At 42.4% G+C, this 25,002-nt stretch overlaps 1 protein-coding gene across 1 annotated transcript in view; it reads left to right on the top strand.

The window, feature by feature from the left end:
* Nucleotides 1-9,955: 9,955 nt before the first annotated feature.
* rorb (RAR-related orphan receptor B) overlaps nt 9,956-25,002 on the top strand; it is a 93,939-nt gene continuing 78,892 nt past the window's right edge. The window contains exons 1-3 of the mRNA XM_070868423.1: nt 9,956-10,146; nt 10,587-10,689; nt 23,470-23,611. Of these exons, the coding sequence (XP_070724524.1) occupies nt 9,956-10,146; nt 10,587-10,689; nt 23,470-23,611 (436 nt within the window). The remainder of the gene's footprint in view (nt 10,147-10,586; nt 10,690-23,469; nt 23,612-25,002) is intronic.

The following is a 25,002-nucleotide window of genomic DNA, read 5'->3' as shown; positions in this document are numbered from 1 at the left end:
TCACAGTTCAGGGGACAGGGAAGGTAATGAAAGTAACAATGATGTCAAAGTTCTCTAGACACCCCTGTCTTATTAATATTGGAATGGTACAGTCCATCTCTTCAATAATTCTTCCTTTTTAATGCTATTAACGTATTGCGCTGGTTGTCAAGAGGATCATTTTTGTCTGTTAAGGAAAAAGGACCAGTATTCTGTGCCATTGTTCTCACTGATAGCACATGTCAAACACAGCAGAAAATGAAAACTGAAGTTATAAGTAAGTAGAGAACTTTGCACCAAAAGACTTACATAGAATTTATATTATGTTAATATATTCTATTATGTATATAGAAGCTATAATGGAAAGGATTGTTGTCTTAAGAATAGAATTCAGGACAGATTGTACCATGTCATCATTTGTATATTTCTGTTCTATTTGTTGGTTTCCCATTCATCGCTAATAATGACTATAGGCCCAAGAAATGAGAAATGATTGTGTTCATACAACTCCATTACCCTCTTGCTGTAATGTATCTTAAGACCCAGGTCTAACTTATTTCAACAAAATGAGGTGTAAGGAGGCAATACACAGAGCCCTACTTAAACATTGAATAGGAGCAGCTCAAGATTTCATGACGAACATTGCATATTAAGCTGTATTTTGAAGTGGGCCCATAGTGCACAATGGTATTTAGGATTAGATTTTAATCTATTTAAGAAAAATGTGCAGTATCAGCTGAACCAGATCGGGTTTCCCTTTAGTCTTTGGCCAGTTTGCTTAGTTAAGTTTGTGTCATATTGAGATTACCAATAACGTTGAAAAAGATAGTCTATTTTTGAGTTAATAATCAAAATCTGATAAGATCACATAGTTTCTATCTAGTCCTTTAATAGCACAGCTTTTAAAGGGGAAATGTCTTCATGAAAAAGTGTTTGGCAAACTTTTTCTTATTTTTTTACAAACACTTAATGTGAAGGTATAAATCACATTGAAATACATGCTCACATAATATTTTAATGTCACAATTGATAACTGCTTCTTCACTCCCTCCTTCCCCATGCAAAAAAAGTTTACTAAATGTTTTTTTATGAAGCCAGTGCCTCTGCAAAAAATAGAATTTTTGCCTCCAACATTTGATATACAGGTAGAAATAAATGTTTGCAATTACAAATGATTCAGGGTTTTAAAATCCGATTCTTTCATTTCACTAAACAATTCTTTTACCTTGCGTGACCTTTTGGAAAGGCTTATGAGAATGATTTGCATATTACAGCAGTCCTATAGAATGTAATAGGCAATCAGAATACTAAGCACCATCTTCTTTATACACCAATATATTTACAATTGCAAGCAATAAATTGTCCTAGTTATCTGTAGTGGAATAGGATGATGTCAGCACAAACCTGATCAGACCACCCAAATTTACTTTGATCACAATTTCACCTTGTCCTATTGATGACGTGATCTTACGAAGCGTTGCCGTTTGTCCGTGCAAATAAGCAAATAGCATTAAAATTGTTGAAGTCTCTAGTTGTAAATATACAACATGGTATGGTTCTGAATGTAGGCAAGATCCAGATTCAATCCCAGTTCGATGCTGAATTACTTGATCTCAGCAACCTTGGCTTTGGGAAGGGGAAAAAAATCAGCCAGGTTTCCTGCTCCTGATCATTATTCTGTGATTCTCACTGGAAAGACTCCACCTCTTCTTCCTTAACACCCTCCATAAAGCCCAGCCCTTTCACCAATCTTTTGGTCACCCCTCCTAATATCTCCTTTATCTCGCCATCCATTTTTGATTTATTACCCATTATGTGAAGTGCGTTAGGACATTTTTCCTTGTTAAAGGTGCTACATAAAGTCAAGTTGTTGTTTTTGATATCTGAGAGTTCCCAGACATGTGTTTTTTTAAGACTTATGGGGTTAAAAGCACGTTGAACACAAAACTGTTGGCCAGAACAGATTATCAAATTCTCAGCAACTTTTCAGCTTCAAGCTGGAGAGGAGACAGAGTGCACAGTGCAATATGAAGAAGATTATTCATCACATTGACAGAGACACTTGAACTAAATTGGAAGCTTTTTTTGTTGAAATTAATTAGCCAATTATGTCTCTTTTCTTTTTGTATTAATTATATTGTACCTTTTGTATTTGATATTCGTCATGCTACATATTACTATTTGTAAATAATTGTTCATGGCTTTGATCTGGGTGGTAATATCAGCCATTTTTAAGAGAATTTGGAAGTAAAGTGAAAGGCTATGTTAACTCCAGTGAGAATTTACTACAGGTAGGACAATTGTTATTTCCTACGGTATGCAGTTTTGTGAGGGCATAGTTTTGTTTAGAAAGTGATAGGGGAAAAGTGCCCTTTTCAGATTTACAGCATCAGCAGTATTTTACTTCTGTGTCTGTTTATGAGGATGCCTGTTAAACTGTTGGGAGAGGAGACAGTGAGAATGTGAATAGAAGAGTTGTGAATGTGTCAGTAGAATAGGATCATGGGAAGATAGCTAAAAGAAAATGTCAAGCTGCGATATTTGCAATGTCGACACAAAAAGTGGTTACTCAGAGTTGTGGTCAAACACGAGTTACGCGAAAAAGCAAAGTCAGGCATGAGTCAGACGAGGGGCTGCTAATAACCAGCCATAAAATAGGGAAATGCTATGTAAATCGAAACTATAAACACATCCCTGGAGCCCGCCCTATTTGGAGAGTTGTTAGCCTGCAATTGGGTATGCTATGGGGGAAGCCGACCAATGATTGTATAAACTGAGTGCCACTCAAATATGTTCTGCTGTAACAATGTATAAATATTGAGCTTTTGTACTGTTACGAGACTTGTCAAGAGAGAGGTGGACAGGCTCAAATCGAGGGTGTTCCCTTTATCTTAACAGATCCCGGCCGGAGAATCTCTAATAAAGGTCTTATGTTGCTAAGACTAAAAGTGTTCGTGTGTCAGTGAATTCGCTGAAACAGATTGAAGGGAAAAAAATCCAGTATCTACATTTGGTATCAGAAGTGGGATCTCAACGGATGACTGCTGAAAACTTGCGAATTAAGAGCCAGACTAGCCTTGGACGAGACGAGAGGAAAATGGCCACTGGAGTAAGTATAATTTCAATACTGCTCCAGTTTCCTCCGGTTTCAAAAGTCTGAGGAAAGTTTAGCCACTCGCTGGTTCTCAGGTGGTGTCTGAACGAGATCCAGGTCAATCTGGCAAACACTTTCTAAACTTAGGAAATAAGTGTCCAAGTCAGGTGTGACGTCGACCTTGTATATCACTTGGCCCGTCTAGGCACTGATTGGATTTAAATCTGGAACCTAGAACAAATTAAGTAAGGATCGTGCGGCAACACGAACAGGAAAACCGTGCGGCGACACGGAGGGATAGAGAATCGCGCGAACCACGTAGGGAAACGCGGAGGTTAGGGAATTACGTAAAATTAAGCTGCGGGACTACGCGGGACTGTGTAAATTTTAAATTGTACTTACGCCAGGTACGGTGTCGATCTTGTATATCACTTGGTCCGCCTCGGCTCTGGGTAAGATAACTGAAACCACCACGGGGCGATGTGGGGACAATCAGGACTAATTAGGACCCTGATCCAACGTGCGGCAACACGAGGATGGGTAATTTAGATAAAACTACGAATTCCCTGAAAGGTCATGGATCCAAAAATTAATAGAAAAGAAGAGAGACTCTTGTGAATGTCTGTTTTAAATGAGAAATGCTTGTATGATTTTTACTGTGGATAAGGAAGCTTGTGTGGGGAAACCGGGGAGTTGTGGTTTGTTTTAGCTCCACCCACTTTTTGAAACAGTGAAAGTTTTTTTAACCCTTCGTAGTGTGTGGGAAGTTTAAGAGTGTGAACCTTATTGAATTACGTATATTTGGATGATAAGTTACAGAGCCAGGAAATGCACAAAGGATAGGTTTGTTGAGTAAAAAAAAAATATGATCCTGGTGGTTAAAAAAGGATTTAATAGCCAAATGGAGACAGTACTGTCAAAAGCTGAAAGATGAGTCTCTTCTGTCAAGCTGGCGGGAAAACGCCACTAAACTGGGACTCTCCTTGACAGAAGGAGAACATGTTAAAACTGTAGATGTCTTAAAGAAAGAGTGCGCGCACGAGAAACGTACTAAGAGTTCCCCTGGGACCTCTGTGAAGGGTACCGATAGACTACGTAGTTGAATGGTTGGCTTTGCGTTGACCGAGGCTGATGATGAATTTGATGAATGGTCACTGACTCGGCGCCCAACCCCAGCAGCGCCTCCCGCAGCCCCGGGCCCCTCACCACAGTCCCCTTCCCGCCAACCTCCACCCTACACTCCGGCGGTAGGAGATGATGATAACCGTAACCCCACACCAATGAACCGACAAGCCCAGACGGACTCTTCCTCTTCAGATAGTGACTCAAATCCTCAGTTCACAGACCCTATAGCTGGTAGGACCAGATCTAAGACTAAAGGACGTAACCTGACCGTTCAGACCCCTAGTCCAGAGAGGCGACGCGGGTGCTCTCATCAGCCCCACTCTCAGTCTGAACCTCGGGGCCATCGGTGACAACTCACTCGTCATAACCGAAGCTCCAGCATTAGTTCTACAGGCTTGGAGTGCTCTTCGGATAGAGAAACGGTCTCAGGAAATAATACTTCTGTCCAGAAAACTAGGGTAGGAACTAGGCAGTTCCCAGTTCGACCCATGCCAAATCCCAATCCAGAGCAGGTTGTGGACCACCCCACCATAGAAGTATATATGCCATGGAAACCGAATGAGATTATGGCTATCCTGGCTACCATACCAGATCAAAAGAGAGAACCTATCAAGTTTATAGATCGCCTCCGACTCACCATTGGAGTTTATAATGCGGAATCAAGAGACTTGTGGTCCTTAGTGCAGCAGACCCTGAGCCCGACTGAACACGTCCGGTTCTTAGAAAATTTGGGGCGAGCCACCCATGATGCATTAATGACTGCTCACCCTAATAATGCCCAGGATCACCTAGACGCTATCTTTAATGCTCTCAGCAAGACCCTTCAGAAGCCCATCAGTATGGCAGCAGTGTTAGAAACTAAACCCAAACGAGAAGAAACTGCCGACGAATTCATGGAAAGGTTTATTGAGATATACGGAAGCCAATCGGGAGATAATGCCTTCAGGGCAGGGGATAATTCACCTCAATTCTGCGCTATCCTACTTCAGTGCCTGCCCTATTCGATTGCTCACGCTATCCGGATGAATAATATGAATTGGGCAGATAACAGTAAAGCCCAAATGGAAAGAGCGGTAAAATATTATTGGCAAGAGAAGAAAGGGGGAGAAGGGGGAGGTGCGCCCCCAACCCGGGTCAAGACTGAATACGTGACTAGAAAGGAAGAGCCGCCTCGGGTGGAAGGACCAAAACCCGACCCAAGGGGATACCAGATGGAACCGCAGTATTGCGTGCAGGGTTGGGTGGATAAACAGGGATACGGTTATACCAAACACCCAAATGGCCCGGGCCCTGCTAATTACGGACCGCCCTACTGTCCCCGGCCTGGTATGGGAAGAGGTCAGGGCTGGGAAAGACGAGATGGATGCTTTAATTGTGGGCAAGAAGGACATTGGAGTAGAGAGTGTCCCTCCCGTCGGCACGAAAGAGGAAGAGGAGGAAGAGGAGGGGGGCAAGGGGGGAGAAGACGGGGATCTTACACTAACTTCTCCCAGAACAACCCCTTTGGCCAACCGTCCCCCGATTACGTAGCTTGATTGTACAGAGAACCTCCCCGGATGACGAACCAATTTGCCAGTTTCCAGTCCCTAGCACGGCTAAACAGATGCGGCAGTGGTTGGGAATGATCAATTACTGTGGATCCTGGATCCCTAACGTTGCCCTGATGACTAAGCACCTTACACCGTACACAACTAAAGAAGGCAGCTTTGAAATAGAAGCCACAGACGTCCAAACCTTTAAGGAACTAAAGACAGCCCTGTTGCAAGCTCCGGCTTTGGGCCGGTCCCTCTATGACCAGCCCTTTCAACTGTATTGTACAATCCTGAAAGACTGTGCTACTGCTGTCTTAACTCAGAAACACTGGGATAAGCATAGGCCTGTTGCCTACTACTCTTCCAAAATAGACCCCGTTGCCTTGGGGCACCCTGTATGTACTCAAATATTAACCGCCATCTACAATAGCCTTCAATCCGCTGCCAACATTACCCTCCAGCAGGATATTGTTGTGTACACCTCTCACTCCGTAGCTGCCCTCCTGGGCCAACTGCAGACAATGGCCAGGCAAAGCAGATATGAGATCTACCTACTGAATAATCCTAAACTGACCTTTCGGCACTGTACTGCCATTAATCCGGCCTGTTTTCTTACTGAGCCACCCCAAGATGAGGAAGAACCCAGTCATGATTGTTTATCTTTAATTCAGGAGGCCTCATCGGTCAGGGAAGATTTAGTTGACGTACCAATGGAAGACCCAGACTGTATTATGTATGTTGACGGAAGTTCTTCTATTAATCCAGAAGGTGCACGAATCTCAGGATACGCCATAGTAAACCAGGAGAATCAGGTCTTGGAATCTGCCACCTTTGAAACCGCCTATTCCGCCCAACAAGCTGATCTATTCGGCCTCACCCGAGCCTGTATCTTGGCCAAAGACCTCAAAGTCAATATCTATACCGACTCTGGGTATGCCTTTGGGGTAGCCCATGATTTCGGACAATTATGGGAAAATAGGGGATTCCTAACCTCACAGGGGAATGAGATATCCCATAGGCAACTAGTATCTGATTTGTTGCAAGCCCTCATGCTCCCCAAGCGTATTGCCATTGTCAAGTGTACCGCCCACACTACCGGAAAGTCTCCGGTTGACATAGGAAACCGCTGTGCTGACAGAGAGGCTAAACAGGCCTCTTGCGGACAACAAATGGTGGTGCCTAGAATGATGAGTCAAACTAAAAATCCTGCCAAGGATAAGTTAGCCTCGGAAAAACCAATGCCAACCATCCAAGATGTCATTAAAGCACAGGAGGACGCTCCTGAAAAAGATAAACTGTTGTGGAAAGATTATGGATGTACTTATGACAATGTTTCTAAACTCTGGACCACTCCTGCGGAACAGACTTGCATATCTGACGAGTTGGCTCTATGGGTTATTGAATGTATGCATTTTGCTACTCATTGTGGAGCAAGGACCACGAGTGACACACTTTTGGCTACTTGGTGGCACCCTAGACTCCAGATGCTAGCCCAGAACATCAGTAGTCGCTACCTTGTTTGCCAACAGCATAATCCAGGGAAGGGAGTCCTCTGTGATTGGGGTACGACGCCCCTACCAGAAGGTCCCTTTGAAACCTTGCAGTTGGACTACATTGAGTTGCAAAGAGTTCAGTGTTACAAATATGTGTTAGTAATAGTAGATGTGTTTAGTAAATGGATCGAAGCCTATCCTACCCTGGACAATAAGGCTCAAACTGTTGTTAAGGTGTTAATGATGGAAATTGTTCCTAGATATGGTATCCCAGCTCGACTGAGTTCCGATAATGGCCCTCACTTTATTGGCCAAGTTAACAAAGAATTCTGTTCCCAGATGCGCATTAACCAGCAGCTGCATTGTACCTACCGACCCCAAGCTGCGGGACTAGTTGAACATGCTAATCAAACTCTTAAAACCAAGCTTGCAAAACTGGTAGCATCAACCGGACTCAATTGGCTTAAACTCCTTCCCATAGCTCTATTCCAGATCCGAACTACTCCCACCGGTAAGGCTAGACTGACCCCGCTAAGGTCATTTATGGTAGGCCCCTTAGGACCCCATGGAATCAGAATGTCCCCTCCACTGTCCAATTTCACCACATGACTGAGGAAATGACTACCTACATTCTTGCCCTGAATCAGGCTCTGCGAATAGCCCACAACCAGGTTCGAGATGCTCACCTTGACATCCCAGTGTTACCCAAATCATCTCTTGTGTGACCAGGAAAGTATGTCCTGATTAAGAAATGGATTCGAAAGGGACTAGAGCCACGATGGGAGGGGCCCTTTCAGGTGTTACTCACTACCCCCACCGCAGCTAAGGTTGAAGGGAGAAGTGCCTGGGTTCACCTGCACCACTGTAAACTTATTACTTCATAATGAGCCTATCTCACTGGTCGTCCTAACCCTTGTTTCTGTTCCAGACTTCCTCTCCTCCATAGCTGAATAAACCACATCCTTGGGGCAGGAAGAAAAACACCAAGAACACGGCAGGAGAAAGAAACAAGCAAACTTAGCTGTTTTCTGATCTATCCTTATCTTATTGTTAACTAATGTATAGTATCGTCTAAAATTATCTAAACATGTGTAAGCTAGCAGGTATAATTGTGCTATCTTGTGCTATCCTAGCAGAACTAGAAGGGCTACAGGATAACTTATTTTATCAGACCCATACCTGATTGCATGGCAATCGAACTGTGTGTTACCCACTAGCCCAATCAGTAGAGGCCCTGTTCGTGGCTACCCCTGGGTGAACCCCCCGCAACTTATATACGGCGGATACCTCGGACGCACCCTGTCAGGGACAAATGGGCGAATATAAAAGGGGGCATACCCAGAGAAGGATAGTAACACGGGCCATCAGCAAGGAGTTCTGTGCCGATTGGGAGGATCCTATCACGCTGGGATCATCACTCGGCTACGGGTTCCTCGGGGCCCTATCTGTAGGTGGATCGGCAGAGGTAATTAGTGCCAAAAATAGGAACTACCTTATTTGCGGATTGACCATTTTGGGAAATAGTACGTCTAAGGGACTGGATGCCATCAACAGAGAGCTGTCTGAACTAAGATTGTATACGCAGAAAACCCGCTATGCCGTGGATTATCAGCTGGCCCAACAAGGAGGAGTGTGCACAATTATAGGGGACAAATGTATAACACATGTCACGGATGAATCATACAATATCACCCAAGCCATTGATGCCATAAAAAAGCAGCTGGATGAGTTTAGGCAGGGCCCAGAGAAAGGAAATAGTTGGTTGGATTGGTTATTTGGAGGATCTTGGGGATCTTATTTAGTGCATGGAGCAGTTATTCTCGTTGTGATAATAATTACCTGTTGTCTGATTATTGGTTGCTTTAATGTCTGTTGTAAAGTAATGATGGCAAAATTGGAGCAAACTCTTACAGTTACGAGCTCCCGGAATCTGGTTCAACAGACTAAAAGTTTACTCGAGGATCAAGAAGAGTATGAGAAACAAGAATGCGAACGGCTGAATGCGATACTCCTGGAATAATCACCAGGGTTATCATGGAATGATAAAAGGGGGGAATGAGAATGTGAATAGAAGAGTTGTGAATGTGTCAGTTGAATAGGATCATGGGAAGATAGCTAAAAGAAAATGTCAAGCTGCAGTATTTGCAATGTCGACACAAAAAGAGGTTACTCAGAGTTGTGGTCAAACACGAGTTACGCGAAATCAGGCATGAGTCAGACGAGAGGCTGCTAATAACCAGCCATAAAATAGGGAAATGCTATGTAAATCGAAACTATAAACACATCCCTGGAGCCCGCCCTATTTGGAGAGTTGTTAGCCTGCAATTGGGTATGCTATGGGGATGGCGACCAATGATTGTATAAATTGAGTGCCACTCAAATATGTTTTGCTGTAACAATGTATAAATATTGAGCTTTTGTACTGTTACGAGACTTGTCAAGAGAGAGGTGGACAGGCTCAAATCGAGGGTGTTCCCCTTATCTTAACAGGTCCCGGCCGGAGAATCTCTAATAAAGGTCTTATGTTGCTAAGACTAAAAGTGTTCGTGTGTCAGTGAATTCGCTGAAACAGATTGAAGGGAAAAGAATCCAGTATCTACAACAGTATAATGACCCAAAAGTATAACACGCAGAAAAATAAATGAGGGGAATTGGAGAAAATAAGTAACTTTTTTCTTTAAAATATGTTTTAACATTAAACTAATTGGTAATAGTCAGGGTGCATTGCCTACATGGATGAGTATGCTACTATCACTAAAAAGTCATGTATATTTTTTGTCAAAGGTAAAACTGTAAACTTGTTTTATGGAAAATTCAATATGCTCTGGCATAACAATGTAAAGATTCGCAAGATAGATTACTTTCTGAAAATACAGAGTAATAAAGATAAAACTAAAAGTTTGAAAGAGCACTACTGGCACAAGTGAACCAGTCTTTCACATGGCAGAAAATACTACCAGGATATCTCTGTCAGTTCATAGCCTCTAGTACATCCTTAAGCACATCTTTAAATTCATTCTGGAAAACCGCTTTCTGCTATAAACTGCAAAGTGTTGTTTATGTGTGTAAATTTTTAATTTTTAAATTTCCCCTTGTGGAATGTAGCCATGAGGGCAGAAATTTAATTTTCATAACCACAGGAGGTTATTATATAAAAAGAACTTCAATCAAGTTGCTGTTACATGGCCAGATTCAGAAAAAATGAACAGAGTTTTGGCTAGACATTTGAATCTGGTTTCACACTTTTCACATTGCTTATTTTTGATCTTTTTATAATGGTAAGATAATGTCCAATTAGACACAGACTTTCTGACTTTCTTTCTCACTTGTCTACTATTGATTCATGCAGTATTGCTAATACATATTTACATTTTTTGTAGCTCAAATTGAAGTGATACCTTGCAAGATCTGTGGTGATAAGTCCTCTGGGATCCATTATGGAGTCATTACTTGTGAAGGCTGTAAGGTAAGAGAGAGATTTTTTTTAAAATATTGTTAATAATAAACTGGCTTAGTTCCAACCTATTTTTATCAGTAACATTTTGAGGACAGTAATAGTGTGCTTTATTGCTTAGACTCAGGTGTTCGCACACTCCTGAATATAAATGTCCCAATTAATGCAGCAAAGTGTGATGCTTTGGCTCCTTAACATTGCACTGTTGATACTGATAGCAGCTTTCACTTGGGCGGAAATGCTAGAAAGTAAATGCGGTAGTGCTGCTGCATGTGAAGAAGTACTTCAAGAGGCAACTGTGAGCATCCCTGCCAGAGGCAGCAGATGACATTTTTGGGGTTGCACAGGCTGAGTTCTCAGTCTGTCTGTATGCAGTGATGTAGTTTTCTGTTTGCTCATGTGTACAGACATCTCCAAACACTAGGAAAGATCCTTCAGCGAAGTGAAAGTCAAAATTGTTCATCTGCTGGTGTCAGTGCTATGGAATTTATCTCAAAATGTAAAAGGAACGGGTTCTATGCCATCACAAACTCAAGTATATCACAGAATTAATTTTATTCAGAAGTTATTTAATATAAAGAGGGTATACAATTGAACATATGAACATAAGAAATAGGAGCAGGAATAGGCCATACGGCCCCTCGAGCCTGCTCCGCCATTTAATACAATCATGGCTGATCCGATCATGGACTCAGGTCCATTTCCCTGCCCGCTCTCCATAACCCTTAACCCCTTACCGGTTAAGAAACTATCTATCTCTGTCTTAAATTTATTCAATGTCCCGGCTTCTCCAGCTCTCTGAGGCAGTGAATTCCACAGATTTACAACCCTCTGAGAGAAGAAATTCCTCCTCAGCTCAGTTTTAAATGGGCGGCCCCTTATTCTAAGATTATGCCCCCTAGTTCTAGTCTCCCCTATCAGTGGAAACATCCTCTCTGCATCCACCTTATCAAGCCCCCTCATAATCTTATACATTTCGACAAGATCATCTCTCATTCTTCTGAAATTCCAATGAATAGAGGCCCAACCTCCTCAACCTTTCCTCATAAGTCAACCCCCTCATCTCCAGAATCAACCTAATGAACCTTCTCTGAACTGCCTCCAAAGCAAGTATATCCTTTCGTAAATATGCAAACCAAAACTGAACACAGTTTTCCAGGTGTGGCCTCACCAATACCATGTATAACTGTAGCAAGACCTCCCTGCTTTTATTCTGCAACCCCTTTGCAATAAAGGCCAAGAATCCATTGGCCTTCCTGATCATTTGTTGTACCTGCATACTAACCTTTTGTGTTTCATGCACAACTACCCCCAGGTTCCGCTGTACTGCAGCACTTCGCAATTTTTCTCCATTTAAATAATAACTTGCTCTTTGATTTTTTTTCTGCCAAAGTGCAGATTGGTGCTTAACAACATTGCAAATGGGCTAATATCTTGCATCAATCTGTAGTGATCTCTGAACAATATTTGAGAACGTTTTGTGACAGTGCAGTGCAACAGAGAAATAAAAAATAGTCTTTTCCAGAAGTAGGTCATTCCAAAAGCTCTAGAAAGGTATTCAGTACTTTAAGGGTCAACTAACTCTCTGAATATTGTTACAGTAGTTCATACAATGTCACATTTCTTCAAGTAATTTAAGTCTGTTGAACATTTTGAGAACAAACTAAGAAAATTTTTCCAGGCATTTAAAAGAATTTAGAAGAAAAGGAAATAAATGCAATAAAAATTCCATCTCACAGTTTTAGAACTGACTTGACACTCTGTGATCCATTCTCCCAATGGGGGTTGCGCTCACAGGGAGTTCAGATCTGACAGGACTAAACATTGTCGGCCCGATTCTTCAACCTATGCTGTCTGCAAGTGGAGCTCTCTGCTGGCAGCATGCAATTTTGAAATTACCCCCATGTGTAAGGTGAACCAAATGCATAAGCTAGAAAATTCTACTGCCTGTGCAGTAACAGATATCATTGGTTAACACTTGTGTTTGGCTTTCCCCTAGTTGAATAGAGTAGATGGCACAATTTATTTACAGTAGTTAATAGCAACCTTTCATGCCGATTGACTGGCTACATCACCACCATAAAACTGCTTAACCCACCAGACCAAATTTTAAAAATATATATTTGTTTTAAAGACTAAGGAAATGAACACATTCAACCAATATTATCATCAATATTTTGTCACTACACAGAGAGACTTTATGGTGCAGACCAACTGAACATGTCCAAATTGGGCCACATTCAGTTAATGGCCAAACTTGGTTACTTGAGCTTTGGAATGTAGCCCTCAGCCCTTCCTAATCCAGTGCTGTCTAGTACATTAGCCACTAGCCACATGTGGCTAATTACGAATTCAGATGTGGTTAATTGCATTGCTGATTAGTAAATATAAATGAGTAATAGATACTCTCCTTGGGCATATGATCTCAATATTCATATTCGCACACCGCATGCATGCGTACTTTACCTTTTTTGTGTGCATGTTGGTAAAATAGCAAGACAAAAACCAGAGTGTGCCAGTGTTTTTTGATCATTTGAGTGCTGAATTTCCTTGGTCATTCAATGGTGGTAGATGTTTGTTAAGTAAATAAACACATGTGAATGACTTTTGCCTGTATTGTGTGAATGTATATAAGGCATTTTGTACTAAAATTAGTGCTTCTGGCTAAAATGGTATCATGTAGCCACACATGTGGCTGGTCAGCAATGTCTATTGGACAACACTGTCCTAATCCTAGATCCAGTGACTTACTCATCAATTTCAGATCCGTTTTCTTGTGTACAACTACCTGACAATCCAACAACGAGAGGAATCTTTATCGAAGGTACACAGGTACAGCAGGCGGTAAAGAAGGCAAATGGTATGTTGTCCTTCATAGCTAGGGGATTTGAATATAGAAGCAGGGAGGTCTTAATGCAGCTGTACAGGGCCTTAGTGAGGCCTCACCTGGAATATTGTGTTCAGTTTTGTCTGAGGAAGGACGTTCTTGCTATTGAGGGAGTGCAGAGAAGGTTCACCAGACTGATTCCAGGGATGGCTGGGCTGTCATAGGAGGAGAGACTGGACCAACTGGGTCTTTATTCACTGGAGTTTAGAAGGATGAGAGGGGATCTCATGGAAACATAGAAGATTCTGATGGGACTGGACAGGATAGATGCGGGAAGAATGTTCCTGCTGTTGGGGAAGTCCAGAACCAGGGGACATAGTCTTAGGATAAGGGGTAGGCCATTTAGGACTGAGATGAGGAGAAACTTCTTCACTCAGAGAGTTGTTAACCTGTGGAATTCCCTGCCGCAAACAGTTGTTGATGCCAGTTCACTGGATATATTCAAGAGGGAGTTAGATATGGCGCTTATGGTTAAGGGGATCAAGGGGTATGGAGAGAAAGCAGGAAAGGGGTACTGAAGGAATGATCAGCCATGATCTTATTGAATGGCGGTGCAGGCTCGAAGGGCCGAATGGCCTACTCCTGCACCTATTTTCTATGTTTCTATGTTTCTATGAAAGGGTATGAAATCAAAGCAGAATCATTAGTTGTCAAATGATCACAGCTGCAAGAATCTCTGAAAAGAAATATTTTGGAATCATTTCAGAACCACAGATGGTATGCACTGTTTTTATTTTGAAGTGGGCTTCAATGTAAGTCCATAAAATATGAAGGAATATAAACATTGCAGTAATAATAAAAGGGAGTATTTTTTTCCTGCAAACTTAACACTGTTCTGTTAAATATGTTCGGTTGAAGTTTAACTTGCTCCCTATTTGATATGCTTAGAGCCTTAACTAAATTGTAATTGTCTTCCAGCATCTTTAACAAGCAGCTTGGTCCTTTTTTATCTCAAATCACTTCCACTTTAATTCCTTTGCAGCTCCACTCAATCCTGTGCCAGAGATTCACTTGCCACCTGTATTAATGGTGTCAATATCAACATTGGATTTAAAGAAAGAACATTCTTTAATCCCAGTGAAAGTGTTGACATTTCTCAGTAGTGTGTTCATGTTTAAATGGAATAGCTGATGGATATTGGCAGTCAGCTGCCCATTTCAAAGCCGGATTTAAGCTTTACTCTCAATATGCTTGATACTATTTTTTTTTAAATTCTTTACAGCCAATGCCCCAACCAGACATAACACAGTTGTAACTTCATAGCTCATGTATTATGCAGTCAGATCATCAGTTGTGAAATATGGTATTATCCTATCCTTTATATTTTTTGCTTGATGTCGACAAACTAAGACTAGTTTTGCTCTGTGTGCACACCTATGCAATGCAGTCTGTCAAGTTCCCTGATAATTGAATCTACTGCTTCAATATATATACCTCTAGTTATCACCAGTCTGTTTTCTCTCACTGTGAAAATGACAGTCACATCAGTTGTGCTTCTGGCAGATCAATAGAAAAGGTATAACTTGAGCTCTTTACCTGATTAATGAAGATGACATTTTCAGAGATCAATGACAAGAGGACCATTATTTCAATCAGATCTGTTTTTTGTTTCCTATTTCATTCAATTTACACTTTTTCTCTTGTGGTAAATATAGTAACTCAATACCATGGTGGATTTACATGCAGCAATTCTCATTCGGCTTCTTTAGTCCTGATTTTAACCTACCAGCCAGTAGGAATGGGGTGGGTTCAGATCAGATGCCTGTTTTACACTTTGTCCAAATTTACTGTTTATTAAAGTCAATGGAGACTAAAATTGGGCAGGCATAACATGGGTGACCGACTTAACCTGCTCCGTTCCTACCACATGGGTGAGGTTAAAATCAGGGCTTGTGTGCAAGATTAGACAATGAGATTTGGTGAGTTATTTGACAATGGATTCTTTTCCCAACAAACTTGATTTTATTCTCATCTGGCATTCTCAAATACACATACTTTCCAGTGAGAGTCACAGAATAGTGATCAAGAGCAGGAAGCCTGGCTAATTTTTCCCCTTCCCTAGCCCAGCAGTGCCCATCCCTACTGCCGTCGGACTTCAATCAGCTAACTCAGTAGAGAACACAAATCGAACCTGGGGCATTGCCGGTGTGAAAGGATTAATACCAAGCCACACGGTACATTTACCTCCTCATTTCATGAGGGGGGTTGTTGGAGATTATTTGTACTTTTTTTTAAATGATCATGATAATAAATTAATAATGCCCTTCACAGCACTACAGCAGAATGGGAGTAATTGGAAGTACAATGCAACTCAACAACAATTTGCATTTAGATAATGCCTTTAATGGAGAAAAACATCCCAAAGCACTTCATAATCAAAAAAATGTACGGCAAGCCAAAGAAGGAGATATTAGATGTAAAAATCTTGCTCAAATAGGTGGGTTTTAAGGAGGGTCTTAAAGGAGGTGGAGAGGGTTAGGAAGGGTATTTCAGAGCATGGGGCCTAGGCATTGAAGCAACAACTGCCAATGGTTGAGAGGGAGGGATGCACAAGAGGTTCATTCGGAGTAACAAAGAGTTTTGTGGAGATTGTAGGGTTAGAGGAGTTTACAGAGATAGGGAGGGGTGAATTCATGAAGGGAATTAAACACACTGACAATTTTAAATTTGAGACTTTGGGAGATTGGGAACCAATATACATCAGCCAAGATAGGACTAATTGATGAACACAATTTCCTGTAGGATAGGATATGGGCGGCATAGTTTTGGATGACCTGGTGTTTTTGGAAGATGCAGGATGGGAGGTGAGCCAACAGAGCATTGTAATAGTTGAATCTGAAAGTGACAAAGGCATGGACAAGGGTTTCAGCAGCAAATGCCCTGGAGTAGGGGCAATGTTATGGAGGTGAAAGTAGACAGTCTTTGTATTGGAGAGGTTATGGGGTTTGAATAGGATGTTGTGGTTGTGAACAGTCCAGTTTAGCCTTAGACAGGGGCCAGGAAGGAAGTTGGAATATGTGGCAATCATATGGCATTTGTGGTGGGAGCTGAAGACAATGATATCTGTCTTCCCAGTGCTTTGCTGGAGGATATTGCAGATCATCTAAGACTGAGTATTGGACAAGCAGTCCGACAACACAAAGGCAGTGGAGGAGTCAAAAGAGGTGGTGACCAGGTAGAACTGGATGTCATCAACTTTATGTAGAAGCTGACCCCATGGAAGCAGAGGGAGAGAAGCATTATCCTTGGGGAATTCTGAAGGTAACAGTGTGGTGGCAGAAAGAGACGCCATTGCTGGAGATGTTCTGGCAATGAAAGTGAAACCAAGTAAGGACAGTCCCACTGAACTGGACAATGGAGGAGAGGTGTTGGAGGAAGATGGTGTGGTCAACCATGTCAAAAGCTGCAGGGAGGTGGAGGAGGATGGTCACAGTCACAGATCCTGTCATTAGTGACTGGGAATTGTGGGATAGATGGCCATGAATTTCGATGGTGAAACACATTCAAGGACTGTGGAGAGGAAATGGAGATTGGAGTTGTGGCAGTAGTTTGCAAGGGCATAGGAGTCAAGGATGGTTTTTTTGAGTTGAGTTTAAGGATGGTGGTTTTGAAAGTGCCTGAGAAGAGGGTAGCATTTGCAAGGGGCAAGGAAGGGAAGTTGGATGAAAAAGATTTTAATGGGAATGAGGTCAAGGAAGCAAGAGGTAGGTCTTATGGACAAAATAAACTTAGAGAGAGCAGGGAGGAATGGAAACAAATTAAAGACAAATAAGGGATTCGTGTTTTGGACAGGAAGAGCCTGGGGGAGGGTTGGCCTTGTGGGCAAGAGGAACGATGAAACAGCAGATGGAGAAAATAAACTGTGGGTTATCGTTGCTCTCATGGATGGGGTTTTGATAGAGCAAATAGGAAGAAACTGGTTCCTCTGGTAAGTGAGTCGGTAACCAAAGGTCATAGATTTAAAATAATTGGCAAAGGACCAAAAGGGGAAATGAAGAGAATGTTTTTCACACAGAGGGTTGTTAAGATCTGGAACACACTATCTGAAAGGGTGGTGGAATCAGATTCTATAGGAACGTTCAAAAGGCAATTGGACGTGTGTTTGAAAAGGACTAATTTGCAGGGTTATGGGGAAAAAGCTTGGGTCTGGGACTAATTTGGACTGCTCTTTCAAAGAGCCAACGCAGGCACGATAGACTGAAAGGTCTTCTTCAGTGCTGTAGGATTCTATGATCCTGGAATAATGAATGATTTTGGCAGAGGAGCGTGAAGCTCAGTAACATCCATAGTGATGGATGGCTAAACATAGAAACATAGAAACATTGAAGCAAAAATAGGAGCAGTAGTAGGCCATTTAGCCCTTCGAGTCTGCAATGCCATTCAATATGATCATGGCTGATCCTCTATCTCAACACCATATTCCCGCTTTTTCCCCATACCCCTTGATGCCTTTTGTTTCTAGAAATCTATCTATCTCCCTCTTAAATATATTCAGTGACTTGGTCTCCACAGCCTTCTGTGGTAGAGAATTCCACAGGTTCACCACCCTCTGAGTGAAAAAATTGCTCTTCATCTCGGTCCCAAATTTCCTCCCCATATCCTGAGACTGTGACCCCTTGTTCTAAACTTCCCAGCCAAGGGAAACATCCTCTCCGCATCCAGTCTATCCAACCCACGGAATTGTATATGTTTCAATGAGATCCCCTCTCAATCTTCTAAACTCTAGTGAATACAGGCCTAGCCGACCCAGTCTCTCCTCATACGACAGTCCTGCCATCCCAGGAATCAGTCTGGTGAACCATCGCTGCACTCCCTCTATGGCAAGTATATCCTTTCTTAGGTAAGGAGACCAAAACTGCACACAATACTCCAGGTGTGGTCTCACCAAGGCCCTGTATAACTGTGGTAAGACAACCTTGCTCCTGTACTCAAATCCTCTTGCAATAAAGGCCAACATACCATTTGCCTTCCTAACTGCTTGCTAAACTAATTGTGCACCAGTCTAAGCCTCTAGGACTTGAGGAAGGAAGAATGGGATCCATACCAGGGGCAATGAGCAGGAGGGGAGAGAATAAAGGTTTGCTGGGGTTAAGGGTATCAAAAGTGAAGGTGAGGAAGTAGTTGAGAAAATTGAAGTATTGTGGTGAATGGAGGCCAAAAGATAGGCAGTTGGGAACTCAAATGAAGATGCCTAATTGAACCAAGAATATCATGTTTTATGCATCATAACTGTGTGAGTAAGGCTTAACATAGAAACATAGAAACATAGAAAATAGGTGCAGGAGCAGGCCATTCAGCCCTTCTAGCCTGCACCGCCATTCAACGAGTTCATGGCTGAACATGAAACTTCAGTACCCACTTCCTGCTTTCACGCCATACCCCTTGATCCCCCAAGTAGTAAGGACTTCATCTAACTCCCTTTTGAATATATTTAGTGAATTGGCCTCAACTACTTCCTGTGGTAGAGAATTCCACAGGTTCACCACTCTCTGGGTGAAGAAGTTTCTCCTTATCTCGGTCCTAAATGGCTTACCCCTTATCCTTAGACTGTGACCCCTGGTTCTGGACTTCCCAAACATTGGGAACATTCTTCCTGCATCCAACCTGTCCAAACCCGTCAGAATTTTAAACGTTTCTATGAGGTCCCCTCTCACTCTTCTGAACTCCAGTGAATACAAGCCCAGTTGATCCAGTCTTTCTTGATAGGTCAGTCCCACCATCCCGGGAATCAGTCTGGTGAATCTTCGCTGCACTCCCTCAATAGCAAGTATGTCCTTCCTCAAGTTAGGAGACCAAAACTGTACACAATACTCCAGGTGTGGCCTCACCAAGGCCCTGTACAACTGTAGCAACACCTCCCTGCCCCTGTACTCAAATCCCCTCGCTATGAAGGCCAACATGCCATTTGCTTTCTTAACTGCCTGCTGTACTTGCATGCCAACCTTCAATGACTGATGTACCATGACACCCAGGTCTCGTTGCACCTTCCCTTTTCCTAATCTGTCACCATTCAGATAATAGTCTGTCTCTCTGTTTTTACCACCAAAGTGGATAACCTCACATTTATCCACATTATACTTCATCTGCCACGCATTTGCCCACTCACCTAACCTATCCAAGTCACTCTGTAGCCTCATAGCATCCTCCTCGCAGCTCACACTGCCACCCAACTTAGTGTCATCCGCAAATTTGGAGATACTACATTTAATCCCCTCGTCTAAATCATTAATGTACAATGTAAACAGCTGGGGCCCCAGCACAGAACCCTGCGGTACCCCACTAGTCACTGGCTGCCATTCCGAAAAGTACCCATTTACTCCTACTCTTTGCTTCCTGTCTGACAACCAGTTCTCAATCCACGTCAGCACACTACCCCCAATCCCATGTGCTTTAACTTTGCACATTAATCTCCTGTGTGGGACCTTGTCGAAAGCCTTCTGAAAGTCCAAATATACCACATCAACTGGTACTCCTTTGTCCACTTTATTGGAAACATCCTCAAAAAATTCCAGAAGATTTGTCAAGCATGATCTCCCTTTCACAAATCCATGCTGACTTGGACCTATCATGTCACCATTTTCCAAATGCGCTGCTATGACATCTTTAATAATTGATTCCATCATTTTACCCACTACGGAGGTCAGGCTGACCGGTCTATAATTCCCTGCTTTCTCTCTCCCTCCTTTTTTAAAAAGTGGGGTTACATTGGCTACCCTCCACTCGATAGGAACTGATCCAGAGTCAATGGAATGTTGGAAAATGACTGTCAATGCATCCGCTATTTCCAAGGCCACCTCCTTAAGTACTCTGGGATGCAGTCCATCAGGCCCTGGGGATTTATCGGCCTTCAATCCCATCAATTTCCCCAACACAATTTCCCGACTAATAAAGATTTCCCTCAGTTCCTCCTCCTTAATAGACCCTCTGACCACTTTTATATCCGGAAGGTTGTTTGTGTCCTCCTTAGTGAATACTGAACCAAAGTACTTGTTCAATTGGTCTGCCATTTCTTTGTTCCCCGTTATGACTTCCCCTGATTCTGACTGCAGGGGACCTACGTTTGTCTTTACTAACCTTTTTCTCTTTACATACCTATAGAAACTTTTGCAATCCGCCTTAATGTTCCCTGCAAACTTCTTCTCGTACTCCATTTTCCCTGCCCTAATCAAACCCTTTGTCCTCCTCTGCTGAGTTCTAAATTTCTCCCAGTCCCCAGGTTCGCTGCTATTTCTGGCCAATTTGTATGCCACTTCCTTGGCTTTAATACTATCCCTGATTTCCCTAGATAGCCACGGTTGAGCCACCTTCCCTTTTTTATTTTTACGCCAGACAGGAATGTACAATTGTTGTAATTCATCCATGCGTTCTCTAAATGTCTGCCATTGCCCATCCACAGTCAACCCCTTAAGTATCATTAGCCAATCTATCTTAGCCAATTCATGCCTCATACCTTCAAAGTTACCCTTCTTTAAGTTCTGGACCATGGTCTCTGAATTAACTGTTTCATTCTCCATCCTAATGCAGAATTCCACCATATTATGGTCACTCTTCCCCAAGGGGCCTCGCACAATGAGATTGCTAATTAATCCTCTCTCATTACACAACACCCAGTCTAAGATGGCCTCCCCCCTAGTTGGTTCCTCGACATATTGGTCTAGAAAACCATCCCTTATGCATTCCAGGAAATCCTCCTCCACCGTATTGCTTCCAGTTTGGCTAGCCCAATCTATGTGCATATTAAAGTCACCCATTATAACTGCTGCACCTTTATTGCATGCACTCCTAATTTCCTGTTTGATGCCCTCCCCAACATCACTACTACTGTTTGGAGGTCTGTACACAACTCCCACTAACGATTTTTGCCCTTTAGTGTTCTGCAGCTCTACCCATATAGATTCCACATCATCCAAGCTAATGTCTTTCCTAACTATTGCATTAATCTCCTCTTTAACCAGCAATGCTACCCCACCTCCTTTTCCTTTTATTCTATCCTTCCTGAATGTTGAATACCCCTGGATGTTGAGTTCCCAGCCCTGATCATCCTGGAGCCACGTCTCCGTAATCCCAATCACATCATATTTGTTAACATCTATTTGCACAATTAATTCATCCACCTTATTGCGGATACTCCTTGCATTAAGACACAAAGCCTTCAGGCTTGCTTTTTTAACACCCTTTGTCCTTTTAGAATTTTGCTGTACAGTGGCCCTTTTTGTTCTTTGCCTTGGGTTTCTCTGCCCTCCACTTTTCCTCATCTCCTTTCTGTCTTTTGCTTTTGCCTCCTTTTTGTCTCCCTCTGTCTCCCTGAATAGGTTCCCATCCCCCTGCAATATTAGTTTAACTCCTCCCCAACAGCACTAGCAAACACTCCCCCTAGGACATTGGTTCCGGACCTGCCCAGGTGCAGACCGTCCGGTTTGTACTGGTCCCACCTCCCCCAGAACCGGTTCCAATGCCCCAAGAATTTGAATCCCTCCCTGCTGCACCACTGCTCAAGCCATGTATTCATCTGCGCTATCCTGCGATTCCTACTCTGACTAGATATTTGGAACTGTTTTCCTGTGTCCCTTTCAATTCCAACTTATTTACCCTCTACACAATATCAGTTTTATGCTCATTGAAATGGGTCATTGATTGCACGAGTGCCAAAAATCTGATCATCACACAGCTTATTAACACGGGCTCTAGTTTCCTCTTTTCTGCAAAAAATAAAAGGGCTGACTCTCTTCTCCATCCATTACAACTTGCAAACAACTTGGAAGGAGCACATGGTTTTGAGGAATGCTACTTTGTTAGCTAACAAAGTAACAGCTAGTCACAAAGCACCTGTGATAATTATCCTTCAACCTTCCTCAAATATCTAGTCTCCCATTTTATCAGTATAAATTAACGGATCATATGGTATTTTTCTGCCCATTATTTTCATGTCTTATATCATCCAGCATTAGTTTTGCTAGGACATACTTTTCCTTCTCAGTGTAGTTCTACCATTCTCAGGTTTCTAGTTCATGAAATTGTTCTCTTTAGTTTCCTTCTGAAAACTATGAAACAGTTCCATAACACATAGATGCTTAGTGTAAACACAGTATTTAATCGCTATTTAAAATCTAGTTGAGAATAGAATTTGCAGTTAGACGTGACTGCAGGTGCAGATGGTCAAGGATGGCACCAAATCGAATGGTTCTTGTACAGAAGGAATATTGTCTGTGTAGGGCAGCAGGTCAGGATTGAATAGTGGAAATGTGGAGCTGAATGCATATTCTTGAGTTTATATTGTTCTCATCTGGCTTCTCAGGGAAGAAACTGGTGTGGAAATAGCCCAGGTTGTTTTTGTACAACCCAGAAGAGCATTTATGCTCTTCCTGGCCCTACAATTAAAACCTACCTTCTGGGCTCCTCTTTGGAGCTGAAACTGTGTGGAATGTACATGCTGCTCTCATCGCCCAGTAGAGTCCTAGAATGGCAGTTGGGGTCCTGTGCATATTATAGGATCCTGATTTGCATATTAAAAATGCCTGACTCAGGTCGGTGCTACCCAGAGATAGAAAATTGAGAATGTAGTTTCAGCCAACACTTCAGTGGGAATAGGGCGGTAAGTCATATTCACCATTTTCGGAGCACTGCTGCCCCGTTTCCACTGGCCAAGGGGCCTCAAAATCTCTCCCCACATTTGTATAAATCAGTAACAGTGGAATAAAAACTGATTCATAAGCACTTTTACTGTTAATACCTACTTGTTAAAGCACTTATTTTAACTCAAAGAAAATTCAACCCAAAGCAGGTTAACATGATTGCTTCCACAAATCAACTAACAAGTACTTCATGCAGCAAAATTGGTACTCAAAGAAGTAAAGTCACATTAACATAAAAAAGCAATATAACCTATAACTCTCTTATTATTTTAGGGATTCTTTAGGAGGAGTCAGCAGAACAATGCCTCTTACTCCTGTCCTCGACAGAGGAACTGTTTAATCGACCGAACTAATCGAAATCGTTGTCAGCATTGTCGTCTGCAGAAGTGTCTTGCCCTTGGAATGTCTCGTGATGGTAAGAACAGGAGAAATTTTAAGATCCTAATTCAACCTAATTAGTGAACATGAATTTTCTTCTCTCCAGAGGTTCTCAGGACTTGCCACAACCTTTCTGGAAGTTATACACTGAGTGACACTGGTCTCAGTCTATCTGGGGAGAATCAAAATAACAATATAGTGAATGGAAAGATCATGCTGGAATAGTAAGGAAATTATTTTCTGCAGCTAATATTTAAAATACATTGTTGTTACATTATAGGGAGGAGAGGGTAGGCTGTTTTGAGATGGACTTTTGTGCCATCCAACCTGTGAGTGCTTACTGATGATTATAAGGTCAAAATAGGTAAAGAAAATATTTCTCCAGTACAGTAATCTCTTACTTTGTTGACCATTAGTACTATACATGTCACTGTATGGAACATGAGTTGTAAATCCAGTAAAGAAATGTTATCTATGCTGTCATGTATCTTACATTATTATATATAACTGTATCCTAAAATGCAATACATGACTGTGATAAGATATGACCTGTAACCACCAGCATACCTTACTACCAGGGGTGCACTTGCAAGAGACAGGTATATAAGTACAGGTCTCAGGCAAGTACAGCATTCCAGAGCTGTGAAATAAAGGTGCAGGTCCTGAGTGACCTTGACTTCACTACATGCCTTGTGTGAATCTGTACTGAGGGGACAGGACTTTACAGTGGCGACAGGTTACGGGATTACAGAATCCACAGAATGGCGAACAACGGATCAGATGAAAAGTACAATGCGGGAGACAATTGGGAGGACTTTATAGAAAGGTTCCAGCAAAGCTTTGTAACCAAAGACTGGTTAGGCGACGATAAGGCAGACAAGAGAAGAGCCCATCTCTTGCCCAGCTGTGGCTCGAAAACATACGCTTTAATGAAGGATCTGTTGGCACCCGAGAAACCAGCAAGCAAGCAAGCCGTTTGAAGAATTGAGCACACTGGTAAGAGACCACCTGAAGCCAGCGAGCAGCCTACACATGGCCAGACACAGGTTCTACAACTACAGACGCTGTGTGGGCCAGAGCATACCCGACTTCGTGGCGGAACTTCGGAGGTTGACTAGTTTATGTGAGTTCTCCGATGAACTGAGGAGAGAAATGCTGAGAGACTTTTTCATTGAAGGAATAGGCCACGCAGGCATATTCCGAAAGCTCATAGAGACCAAGAACCTGACCTTAGAGGCAGCAGCACTGGTTGCACAGACATTCTTGGTAGGGGAAGAAGAAATGAGGTTGATTTACAATGCAGGTACGACAACTAACAAAATATTGGAACAAGAAGTTCACAGCACTAAACAAGCTGCTACCCCCACACACAGACAAAACCGGGAGAGCAGGTCCTCGACAGCAGGCAGAAGCCATCAAAGGCCACAG

The sequence above is a fragment of the Pristiophorus japonicus genome, chromosome 1 (genome assembly GCF_044704955.1).
Source record: "Pristiophorus japonicus isolate sPriJap1 chromosome 1, sPriJap1.hap1, whole genome shotgun sequence".
Lineage (NCBI taxonomy): Eukaryota > Metazoa > Chordata > Chondrichthyes > Pristiophoridae > Pristiophorus > Pristiophorus japonicus.
Note: the sequence above shows the minus strand (reverse complement) of the source record. Positions and strands in the feature narration are given on the sequence as shown.